The sequence below is a fragment of the Dama dama genome, chromosome 8 (assembly GCF_033118175.1).
Source record: "Dama dama isolate Ldn47 chromosome 8, ASM3311817v1, whole genome shotgun sequence".
Taxonomy (NCBI): Eukaryota; Metazoa; Chordata; class Mammalia; order Artiodactyla; family Cervidae; genus Dama; species Dama dama.
The window spans coordinates 35,019,261-35,032,653 of NC_083688.1; the positions used below are offsets into that span (position 1 = coordinate 35,019,261).

The 13,393-nt window shown below is 36.7% G+C and overlaps 1 protein-coding gene across 1 annotated transcript in view; it reads left to right on the plus strand.

The window, feature by feature from the left end:
* The window catches only part of ERBB4 (erb-b2 receptor tyrosine kinase 4), a 1,235,763-nt gene that overhangs the window by 996,538 nt on the left and 225,832 nt on the right, over positions 1-13,393 (plus strand). Inside the window, exons 18-19 of the mRNA XM_061147924.1 lie at positions 2,588-2,710; positions 6,438-6,536. Of these exons, the coding sequence (XP_061003907.1) occupies positions 2,588-2,710; positions 6,438-6,536 (222 nt within the window). The remainder of the gene's footprint in view (positions 1-2,587; positions 2,711-6,437; positions 6,537-13,393) is intronic.

Genomic DNA, 13,393 nt, shown 5'->3' on the forward strand with positions numbered 1-13,393 from the left:
AGATTTGTTGCCTATGTTATGGCAGATAATGTTCCAAAATTTTTCATCTGTGCTATATACCATTTTATCCTTTAACAATCTTCTAAGGTAATTATTGCTACACCAACTTTACAGATGTGAAATGAAGGGCCAGGAAGGGTAAATTGTATTCTAAGCTTATGAGTGGCAGCAATGGTATAAAAACCCACAGATTTAAACTCTTTCTATCATACTGCATCACAAAATAAAACTATGCTTCTTTTAATGATATAATGCTCAAATTCCTGGGGAAAAATATGTTTGTAAAAAAAAAAAATTGAATGATACTTAAGAAAATAGCAGAGGACTAAATGTCTCAGGTAGAATTGTGAAATTTTCAAAATATGAAGTTATTGCATAGTATAGGTCTATATATGTTGTGTGATAAGTCACTTCAGTTGTGTCAGACTCTGCGACCCTATCGATTGTAGCTTGCCAGGCTTCTCTGTCCATGGGATTCTCTAGGCAAGAACACTGGAATGGGTTGCCATGCCCTGCTCCAGGGGATCTTCCCAAACCAAGGAATCAAACCCACATCTCTTACATCTTCTGTAATAGCAGACAGGTTCTTTACCACTAGGGCAACCTGGGCAGCCCATGTCTATATATAGAGTTCACACACACACACACACACACACACACATATATGTTAAGTGTATCTAACCCAAAGTGCAAAAAAATCCAGTTCCAAAATTTACATATGATTTTTGTATGACTTTTGCATGTGATTTAAAAAATAATTATAAAAGTTTCTTATTGTACACATAGTATATATATAAAAATCTACCAAACAAATTCTGCATAGCAGGATTCAAATGAAGAGGATCCTCTGCAGGAGATTTTGTTTTCAGGTTTAATAAAGACTTGTGTGTTTCTTTCTGAGATTTATGTGACTTGAATGCAGTTATATGCATTATTACAAGTTAAATTTGAAAATGAAATAGAAGTATATTGTCAAACTGTTAAAAAAAATCCTAATTTTATTGATATTTTTTGTCATTTTTCCCAAATTCTTGCTAACTATTCCTAACTGTTACTTATATTCATGATCCTGTTCAGCTAATTAAGTAGACTGTGATGTTCGGAGCATTATAATAATAACCAAGTTGGAGGACCACAGTGCAGTTAGCCTGGTAAACAGACATTTTGAAATAGTGTGGTGGTTTTCAAGACAATGTGAGTAGGAGTAGCCCTTAATTATTTCCTTATGCTGGGAAAGAACAAGCTATTTGTCTGTATTTAAAGTTTAGTTCTTTATTAACTTAAAAAAAAAAGAAAAAAGAAGAAGCTCTTAATTGTCTCACTTGCTTTTTCCCTCAAGCATAGATAAATTTCTAAAATTTTAACATTCAGTATAGACTATTTGGTATCTGGAATCTCTCTTTTGTCTACATTTTTGTTATTGTTCTTCACGTAAGAAATTGGTACACATTTACATACATTTCTCCTGCTTATCCATTCTCTCTGGCAATGGCATCTGAACTATGACATCTGAAATTATCAGCCTAATTTTACCCCTTTTGGCCATAACCAGCCCACTTCAGGATCTGGCATTGCCCACCCTAATCTCACCTTTCAGACCTGTCCCTCTGTGTATTAGTCTCGTCCATGCCTTCCTCCTTCTTCCTGAGGCTGTGTCTAAACTGTTCTTCTTGGTGACAGGGTCCTCCCCTGTGTCCATCCATGTTTATTATCTCAAGACTAGTTGCAAAGTGTACCTCCTTTTAGGAAACTAAAAAGGCAAACCTCATTCCCCCTTTGTTATTTTATTCCTCTTCATTCCATAGCATTCATTTATGATCTAGAATCAATTCATAGAATTTTAGAATTTTTAACCTGGAAGGTATTCTAGGGCCTTGTTGCTTAAAATGTGTTCAAAGACCAACATCATAAACAGATATCTTCTGGAGTTCTATAAAAATGAAGATTTCAGACCCCAATCCAGACCTACTGAACCAAAATCTGCATTTTAACAAAACCCTCCAGTAATTTCATGTACATGAAAAATTTAGAAACACTGTGTTTGTGTATTGACATTGAGCTAGCTTGTTTTTTCTTTTTTTATGTATCTGCCCTGACTTCCTTGGTAAAAATAGTAAATGCTAAAAAAAGGTAGCTTTTTTAATTTAAAAAAATTATTTAATTTTTGTATTAAATTTCCTGAAATGAAAAAAAAAAAAAACTTTGATAGAGTACAGTTGCATAAGTAAAATCTCTGAACCTTAGCTGAAGTTGTCCAAAAATTAGGAAATGAAGTAGAATTAAAAGCCCCTTATTGGTCTCTAGAGTTCTATGAAAAATGGGGAAAAAAACATCCCTTAGACTAGTAACCTCAAGGTACATACTTGCTACTTGTGTTCACCCAGGTGAAGAACATGAAAAGAGAAAGAGTAGGGTTAGAGGAATGCTGAGTGATACATTTTATATCCATATTGTTTGTCGATGCAAAACGGGTTTGTGTGTGTTTTTTATGTTTGAGAATGCAAACCAGACAGAAAGAGACAGGACCGCTGATTATTGGATTGAAAGTTGTATAACCTGTGTTTTTTGTTTTTCTTTTGTTTTGTAGCTGGTAGAACCCTTAACTCCCAGTGGCACAGCACCCAATCAAGCTCAACTTCGTATTTTGAAAGAAACTGAGCTCAAAAGAGTGAAAGTACTTGGCTCAGGTGCTTTTGGAACTGTTTATAAAGTAAGTAAAAAAATAACACATACCATCAGTTAGTTTCAGTTTTGCTTCATACTTGTTTTAAATAATAGCCAGAGTTATTGTTCTAGCCAACCTAATTTCCTTTTTAATATTCTGCGAGAAGAATCTTTATAGTATTGAGAAGTTGCTACACAAATGAATTCATTAATTTTTATTGACCAAGCTGGGTTTGAGACAGTTGTGAAGAAGCAGGAAACACTGATGCAAAGCCAAAATGTAGTTCTTTCTCTCAGTGTCTTCTGAGCTCCTTTTGGTATCATCTGCCTTTGGCAAATTTGTCCTTATTTCAGAATACCCAGATCCAACCCATTTACCTTTGCCCCTCCACAGGGAGATGTCCTAGGCAGATATCTTCTTTCTTTGCTCTGCTCTTCTTATATTCTTTGATCCTGTCAACTACAAATTGGCACTTGCCATGGATACTTGATATTTACCTCTACAAGCATTAAATCATGTGCTGCTGATTTTCAGCATCCCCTGAAAGGAGTTTAGGGTGGAGAACAGAAATGAGGCACTCTGTGCTCAGGGAAAAACTGGCAGAACAGGTCTTCAGGTAGGTATTTTCAGGAGCCAATTTTATGAACCCAATTCTTATATCTCCTCATATGTAGAAAAGTACTAAAATGCTTCAGAGTGATGACTGTTACTCATGACTAGCAAAAGGCTTCATGAGACTAGCAGAAATCTTCTGGAAAGATATGTGCTCAATTACATGTACTCTCTCTCCACCAAAATCACATAAATACTGACCTTTCCCCCTCTTTGGAGCCGTTTGTTAGAGCTATTTGAGGTGCTGTATCCTGGACCTCAGTCCTCATTTTGCCCCAAATAAAACTTAGTTGCACCTCTTACGTTGTGCATTTTTTTTAATCAACAATCCAAAGACCTATCCATAGGACCCTACTAGCCCATCTCTTCAGAACACACAGAAATACACTGATATGTTAGTAAAACTAGTTTTTAAAGCACTTTTTTGCCTACTATAACATTTATGGTGTAACAGATAATTTCCAGTTTTAATGTCTTCACCATTATATGCAAACTAAAAAAGTGACTTTGTAAAGTTCAGGTTACATAGAAGGAGAAGGTAACATCATGGGTTTTAAATAAGAGAGATATTTCTGGAAAGGGAGAGTTCAAATGAAGGCATTTGCATGTTTACTTATTTAACTTAATTACAAAACCAATTCAAAGGCCAAGCCCAAGGTTAATTGTGGTGAAATTTATTTTTAATTGTAAATATCAAGAATAAGAAGCTCTGTTGGGATAATACTAAATCCTTTTTGTAATGTCCATTACTTCAATTACCAAAATTTGCTTTGACAAATTTCTTAAAGCAATATGCAAGCTTACATTTTTATGAATAGATCAGCTAAAATAGGTTAGATCTTAAGAATTTTGCATCTCAAAATGTTGTTTTTTATATTTAAAGCAGAATTATTTAATGGAAGTTATTAATAATTAGAATATAAACCTTAATTTTCTCTCCTGAGTTTATCAAAAATAATCTCATCTCTTTAAAATAAAACTTTAATTATATGCTCAAATGCAGATGTTTCTAAATCTTTTGTTCTGCATATTTTGTTCAGTTAAATTCAAAATTATTAGCTGACTTGGTACTTTCTGGTCTTCAAAATCTTTGTATTTTCAGAGATACAAACTATCTTATCTGTTTCTCTAATTATATCACGTTAGGAAAACATGGGCTTCCATTTTAAAAGTAACTCAATCTTGAAATGTACCTGGCATATAATCACCCTTATGTTTTTAAAGATGATATGATCTGGAAATTGAATTTTATTGTAAATCATGAATGCTGTATAGCTCAAGACCAAATGTTGTCTAGTCACCTCAGCAGGGAAAAATATTAATCATTTAGACATTTAATAATAAGACCTTATTAATAATTTTTTATTAGCAACACTTGTCTAAGAGTGGTGTACATTTATTGAAATTACTCCTATTAAAAACATTTTGAAAGTTCCATAAGTATGTTTACATTTTATGCCTACAGTGTGTATGGTTGACCATAAGTTTTAATTAAAATTATTAGTTCTTATGAAGTCATGCTATCTTAAACTATAAAGAATTATTGTTGACCACAGAAATGCAAATTTGCCTAGCCAATTACCAGTTAATTTTTCCACCTGCTTGGAGTAATGCTGTGCTTAAACAGAAAATATTTGAACCAATATCATAGGTATCAACATAGTTGAATTTTGATCCCATGGGGCCTAGAAGATAATGACTATACTTATTTTGAAAGCAGTGAAAATTAATTTACAGTGAATTTATTTTTTTATTTTGAAAGTGTACTTTAGAGATATTTTCATATTGATTATGTATCTTTATAAGGTACTTTATGTATCTTTATAAGGTACTCAGTTTACTTAATTGAGTAATGGTAAACCTGTTCTCCACTTTAGTACCTTCAACAAGAAAACAGGCCTTGGGCTTTTCCCCCTGCATTTCTCCATTAATAAATTTTTTTAAAAATTTGTACCGTAGAAAGCTTGGCTTATTATTTTGCATTTGACAGATGGATTTCCCTATTTACTATTAAATTCACTTCTAAAGGTTTAAGTCTTTTTTTTTCTTTATTATTTTGACTTTTTAATAATTCCTATGTTTATATCTTCTCTTATATGTTACCACTTTGGGTAACATATATTTTAGCATAGAAGTACCATGTGAAAAACTTCCAAAAATCTTTATAATTACAAACAAATGAATAGTATTAAGAAAATCAGGAAGTGGAGCTGTTCTCTTCCTTTTATTTTTATGTTAAAATTGTCCTTAGGAGGTATTATTGATGTCAAGGTTAATAAATTAGAATTTGAGATATTTTTTACATGTGGACTCATATCTGCTTCTGTGTGCCTTTGGGAGGGTACACTTAAAAATTGTTCTTGTATATTTCATGCATTCCTATATTATCAGGACCATTGTCCTCAATTAAATGGTTGAATTGTTTACCCAGAAATGCTATTATTTAATGTAACATTAAACTTTAATCAAACTCTACCTATTTTATAGTTTCCCACAATACATAGATCTTGTTCATATTATAATTATATTTCTATAGGAAGAGAAAACTTGCAATGACTAATGTAAATATTTTATATTATTTTAGAAATAATAAAAATCCTTGGTACATACATAGTCTTAAATAATATAGACAAATTAATATGTGTTCAATACTCCTTAGTACTTGCCTTTTAAAACTAATTCTTAAAAAGTCACCTTAGAACATTAATTCTTAAATCAATCTGAATTTTGATACATGAGAATGTGCTTTTTTATCTTATTGTATTTTTAGTTGCAGAATAATTAGATAATATTAAAGCTGAGAAAAACCACTAACATTACATAGCCCAGTCTTCTAAATTACAAATGAGACAAATTGAAGTTCAAAATCAGAGCAGCCTTCTCAAAGTCATAAGAAATTAATGATATCATCCAAGTCAAATATTATTATTATATATATTTAAATGATTTTTTCTTTCTTTCTTTTTTTTCACTATTTAAAGCCTTTTTTATGTATACAAATGAATTTTATAGTAGTGTAAACACCTTGAAAGCAGAATACATATATGATTCATTTTCTGGTAATGAAAGCACATGACTGGTTAAATCAAATTTTGTGTTTGATCTAAATGTTGTATCTGTGTTAATATAGATTTAATGTGACATTTTTTTCCCCACAAAGGGTATTTGGGTCCCTGAAGGAGAAACAGTGAAGATTCCTGTGGCTATTAAGATTCTTAATGAAACAACTGGTCCCAAAGCCAATGTGGAATTTATGGATGTAAGTACAGATACTAGGCAATCATGTTTTTATCCATTATTGACTACTTTTAAAATTTAAAATAAAAAAAAAGACTCCAACTTCAGAGTGTCTTCTCTTGTAATGGCATAATCTTATAATTAAAGGCTTGAGCAAGGGTCAAAAAACTTTTGCTTAAAAGACCAGAGAATAAATATTACAGCTTTTTCCTGCAATGTGATCTTTGTGGCAACTGCTCAGCTCTCTCCGTTTGGTAGATTATCAGCCATAGACAAAAAAAAAAAAAGAGTGCAGGAATGAATATGACTGTGTTCCAGTAAGACTATTTACATGAGCAAGCTGAAGGCCAGGTTTGGCCTGCAGACCAGATCCTGCCCTCAAGGGCCATATGTTTAAGCACTATACCAAACTGCATTTGAGAGTAGTGATGATGATTTGAAAAAGTAACCAGACTGTTTTACTTTATTGTTGTTATGATCTATTTAGTTGAAAACATCAATCAAGATTAGTTTCGATAGTTGCCATTAAATTTAAATTAGGAACTTAGTAACTCAGATAATTGATCATTGAAACTTAGTTTTTTTTAATTCAAACTCTGAAGACAAGACCTCATAGGTAAAATGCTCCAACTATAGAATAGCTCGCTGGTAGCTCAGCTGGTAAAGAATCTGTCTGCAATGTGGGAGATCCTGGTTCCATTCCTGGGTCAGAAAGATCTGCTGGAGAAGGGATAGTCTATCCACTCGAGTACTCTTGGGCTTCCGTGGTGGCTCAGACAGTAAAATATCTGCCTGTAATGCAAGAGGCCTAGGTTCGATTCCTGGGTTGGGAAGATTCCCTGGAGAAGGGAACAGCTTACCCACTCTAGTATTCTTTCCGGGAGAATCCCCATGGACAGAGGAGCCTGGCAGGCTCCATGGGGTCCCAAAGAGTCAGAAACGACTGAGCGACTTTCATTTTTTTCATAGAATAGTTAAGAGACTTCTGAAGAATAAGTGTACTTTATAAGGCCAATCAAAACTTTGATTTCCCCTAGCAAAAATTATAGATTGAGCTGTTCAGCAAATTTCAGAAGGTACGACAGCTGAGACTTGATATGTAGCGTGCTGTTATTTTTTTTACATTCAACACAAGGTATTTGCCAGGGGTGCTATCAAAGACCCATATGTATTCTTTCTCTAACTTTTAGCATAATGTCTTCAGTAATACGAATGATTTTGATTTTCAAATGACCTTTATATGAAAGTATAGGCACTCTGATTTTTAAAAAGATGAATTGCTGTGCATTTCTACCCTTTTCTCGTGTAAGCTTTTTTGTAAGTTTTATCGGAGCTCACTTTGTGGTGCTGGATAATTTATTTGGGTATAATGCTATAACCATCTTATGTAGATCTACTTTAATAACTCATTGGTTTTTGTATAATAGAGCTGATAATTTTCGTGAAACCAACCAGTTGCTCTGACTGATTGATGCTGATGCTGAAAGCTCAAAGTGTTATTGTCACTCAGTCCTTAAGTTGTGTCAGACTCTTTTATGATTCCATGGACTATAGCCCACCAGGCTTCTCTATCCATGGGGTTTCCCAGGTAAGATGACTGGAGTGCATTGCCATTGCCTTCTCCAGGAGATATTCCAAACTCAGGGATTGAACCTGAGTCTCATGTATTGGCAGGAGGGCTCTTTTCCACTAGGACCACCTGAGAAAGCCCCTGCTTGCCTGTACCAGTGCAAAATCAAATCTCCAACACAGAGTTTGGGTGAAGCAGGAAAGAATAGCTTATTGCTTTGCAAGGCAGAGGGGAACAAAGCAGGCTTTCACTCTTGAAATTGGTTGTCCCAACCCTGGAGGGTTTAGTGAGGAGTTTTATAGCAGTGGTTTAAGGGTGGAGTTGCTGATAAAATTAGGGTGTATGCTAGGCCTGCATTCCTTTAATATGGCCTCAGTTGCTCTCTTGAAAGTGTTGAGTTCCTTTTATTTGGAATGAAGAATGCTACTCTTCCATTTGTTGGAGGTTTTAGTTCTTTCTTGAACTGTGGTGTTGGAGAAGACTGTTGAGAGTCCTTTGGACTGCAAAGAGATCACACCAGTCAATCCTAAAGGAAATCAGTCCTGAATATTCATTGGAAGGACTGATGCTGAAGTTGAAGCTCCAGTACTTTGGTCAACTGACTCATTGGAAAAGTCCCTGATGTTGGGAAAGATTGAATGCAGGAGGAGAAGGGGACAACAGAGGATGAGATGGTTGGATGGCATCACCGACTCGATGGACGTGAGTTTGAACAAGCTCTGGGAGTTGGTGATGGACAGGGAAGCTTTATGCTGCAGTCTATGGGGTTGCAAAGAATCGGACAGGACTGTGACTGAACTTAATTCTGTAAAGAGCTCAAAGATATTGTTATGTGTATCTCTTGAGAGGAAACAGGGCCCTGCCCCAAGGCTACACTATTTTTTCTGGACTGTTCCTCCCTTGTCTCTGCATCCTCTCCCTTCTCTGACTAGCAACTGTTTGAACCTCTCTTTTAGAACTCAGGCAAGGTTGTGGAGGCTGAGCAGAAAGGCTCCCAGGCCCAGGAGCCCCACAGGGTCCTGCTTAGTTTCAGCGCTGTGTCTTACCGATTGCTAAATATTTTAAAAATTATCTTTGTTGCATATCTACCAACACCTATCTAACAGACGTTGAATCCAGTAACTAAATATTCTTCCTTCTGCACTCTAAAAATTCTGACACTCTCTGCAGTTGATTCATATATTAATATCTAAAACTGAAAACTTTTTTAGTGATGTCACAATCAATTTGATCTTGATCATAAGTATAAATTTGTGAAGGGAACTTTCAAAGTAAAAAATGACAATGTGTAGACACAGTGTAGGTTAATATGTAAAACTGGTATAGAAAGATCTTACTCAGTCTAGACTGCAGCCAAAGCTGAAATTCACAAGAATGCTAATAATCTCTGCTGGAGACTTGGACAGCCATTTTTGTCATATTTCCATGGAAACAGTCTGGCAAAAAGGGGTTAAGAGGCTACAGAATAATCACCTAGGAAAGAAGCTCTGAAAACCTCATCATGATTTTGAATGATTATTTGAAAGCTCCTAACCCCATCCATTTTTTCTTTTCCCTCATCTGAGTCTATTCCCATGGAAACAGAAGTAGGGATGGCAGCTTGAAGTCATAGATTTCTGCTGAAATTTAGATGAGGCTCTGATTGAGCCATGAAAGGAATCATTTTCCTAGATAGTTGATGGATCTGGTGACCAACAGACTCTAAATAGTCTGATCTTATTAAAAGTGAAAAAAAAAAGAAATGAGGGAAAATATTTTGACTGTACTTTTCCTACCTGCTGAATAGTTGCTAGAAGATTAGCAGATTGATGGACTGCTATTGGCAGAGTTTCAATAGATAGCAAGCATTTTCTCAACTTCTTTCAAATCACTAGCAGAGCTTCACAATGATTAAAACACAGATGAATTGGCAAAATTAATGGTGAATTAAGCATTTTAAGTAGACTGGTATAACTTTAATTCAAACACATAGCTACTCTTTGTACCTAAGTTTTTAGCTCATCTGTTATGTGCATAGAACGTTGTAAGTGCTTAAATAACATATCAATAAAAAGATCTTTGTTAGCAAAATTGTTTGAAATTTGGACCTAAAAATTGAGCTGAAATTGCAAATATTCCCACACTTATTAAATAAAGTCATTTTTGGCATATGTCTTAGTTTGAGTTGTTCCAGAAGCAGAAGCTGACCCTGAGACAAGGATTTGAGTGAAAGTAGTTTATTTTGGAGGTGAGGGACTCATCAGTAAGGAGAAATGGAAATGTGAAAGGGGAATCAGTAAAACCAACTGCCATCATGAGTGACTGGAGTTTCTTTCCATTAGAGAGATTCTGGCAGCTTGTGTAGGACATACACCTCAGAGTTACTCTCCTTAAAGTTCACGGGAGGTGATGGAAGGACTCGAGCAGTCAGTCTTTGATTGAGGGATACTGGAAGAGAAACACGTTTATTCTCCTGCATGCCCTACCTGCTGAGCAAAACAAGCTTCAGTAGCAGGAGAAAGCTATTGGGCAAAGAAAGGCAGGAGAAAGTCAACTACAGTACAACACTATGGAAGAACATTCCAAGGGTAACTTTCAAACAAGAGTAAATGCGTCCATGCTACACGTCTCTTTTGAAAACTGGTTCTGAAGATATGTATTTGTATATATGTGTGAGTGTGTGCACGTGTGCCTGTGCTTTCATTTTATAGGAGGAAAATAAAGTTTGATGAAAAAAGCTGTATATATTTATGAATATGACATGTCAGGGGAGTTTGTAATTTCCTCAGTTCTGTCTCACCACAGCAAAAATTTGAAGCGAAGGATGAACCAGTGTTACATCTCAGTGTTATTAGGAAAAACAAAGGATAGTACACCGTTGAATAGTGAGGACGGGCTGACCCAGAAATCAAGAGAAGAGAAGAGAGGCCTCAATTCTTCCAGTCTTCCCCTTTTTATACATTTGTCTCCTCATCCCTCAGCCTGCCCTATGTAAATTGGGCTAGCCAAGAGGGCTGTTTGTTTCACCTGAGGTCCTTGGACCTTCCTTTGTTCTATTTTTGTGGACTTTTCCCTTCTTTGTCTTTTAGCCTCTGCCATTCTGGACTCCTTTTTCCTATTATAACTACCTAACCTTCTCCCCTTAAGAGATAGGAGGCCCAGTTCTTTGGAAATAGGGACGTCAAGGTTTCTTTGGCTACTTCCTGCTGAATCGGGATGGTAGAGGGCATTGGGCCTCCCCCTCTTGCTAGTCTCAAGCTTCAGAGTCCTTATAGTGGTGTCCATCTAAGGGTGAGTGACATTTTCCCTGGTTGGCTATAGTTTTATATATCCTTGTTGAACTGGTGCTGCATGTTGTAGCTTGTTGACCTGGGCAGAGACAGAACTGGTTAGACAGTTGATAAAACATGGAGCAACCATAAGCAGCATCAATATGGTGATAACAAGGATTAGTAGGTGCATTAGCCAACTCCAAATTTCCCCTCACCAGGAGAAGGATCCCCCAAAGAGACTACAGCTACCCCATGAACTCTCCAGCTCATTCTTTGAAATCCTATAGAGTCTGAATGTTTTTCTTGAGGACTGTGAGACTTTCTTTAACTTAGCTGGAGGTATTTACCCAGAAACAACACATCTCACTCAAGATGGCTCAAGTTCCTCCTTTTTCAGGGATCAGGAGATCTATCTCCTGTCTATTTTGGAGTACAGCCCCTGCCAAGCTGTGTTGACTCTTTAGAGCTGAGAAATCTTATCCTTAGAAACTTAATTTTGGGAGTATTCATTCTAATGACACTCATTTATAGTTCTTAATAGATATCTGAGCTCTCCCAGGGGCTCACAGGTGTACGGAGTGTCCTCTTCTGTTTTCTTCCATGGCTTGACTCATGAATAGTGAATCCAGAAGTTGTGTCCTGGTATCTTGACTGCTGTGAGGGTAGAAAGTATTACAGGGTAGGGACCCTTCCATGTGGGCTAGAGTTGAGCCTCTGGGGACCCATCTTTCCAGACTAATTAGGACTTGGGTCCCTGGAAGTTATAGTGGTGACTCTTTAGAATCTTTTGGTCCTGGTTGACACCCCACAAGCATACATCTTGTTGGAATTGCTCAATGGCCATGGTATAAGACCAGAGAGTCTGAGCCTCTGGATCTAGGAAGAGGTCATTGACATAAACAAAGGGTTTCCCATATAGCATCTCATAAGGACTAAGACCAATCTGTTCCTTAGGGGCAATACGGGTGCAGAGGAGAGCTATTGGTAAAGCCTCCTTCCATACCAGAGGGGTCTTCTGGGTTATCTTTTTTATTGCTGATTTTAAGAATTGGTTTGCTTTTTCTACTTTTCCTGAAGACTGAGGCCTCCAGGCATGATGGAGGTAATAAATAATGCTTTAAAGACCCCTTGGGTGACCTTAGAAGTAAATAATGTCCCATTGTCACTTTGTAATTACCTGGGTAGACCAAATCTTGCAATGATTTCATGGAGCAGTTTTTTTTACCACCTCCTCAGCCTTCTCACTCCATGTGGGAAAGCCTTGAATCCATCCTATGAATGTATCTATAATGACTAATAGGTATTTATACCCTTGACTTCTGGGAGAAGTCCATCTGACAGTTTCTCCTGCGTACATTCCATGTCGTTGGATGGGCTGGGCCGCTGTGGTCTTCAAGCTCCTTGCTGGGTGTTTAATTGGCAAGTGGGACAAGAGGAGACCACTTGTCTTATAGTTTGGAAGCCTGTTCCTCTGAAGGACCTTTCTAGTAATCTTTGGAGGGCCTTTTTCCCTAGATGAATGGTGGCATGTAAGGAGTTAACCAACTTCCATTGGAGGTTCCCAGGGAGCAAAAGGAGTCCCTCTTTTTGAAACCATCCCATATGATCTTGAAAGCCATCCCTCTTAGTTTTAAGAATCTCACCTTCAAGATGTGAAGGAGTTTCTGGCAAATTAGTCTGTGGAACTAAGGTTCCTATTAGGTCATTTTCTGTAAGGCTGCTCTCTTAGCTGCCTGATCAGCTGCTTGGTTCCCTCGTGCCACTTCTGCGCTCCCTTTTTGGTGTCCTTTACAGTGGGAGACTGAAACCTCAGCAGGCAGATGAACTGCCTCCAAGAGCCTAAGGATTTGATCACCATATTTGAATGGGGACCCTCAGGTGGTCAAGTGGCCTCTTTTTTTCCCAAATAGCAGCATGTGCATGTAGCACCAGAAAGGCATACTTGTAGTCAGTGTAAATGGCCACTCTTTTTCCTTTTCCCAGCTCTAAAGCTTGAGTCAGGGCTGTGAGCTCAGCTAATTGAGCTGAAGTATCTGGTGGCAAAGGTTTAGCCTCTGT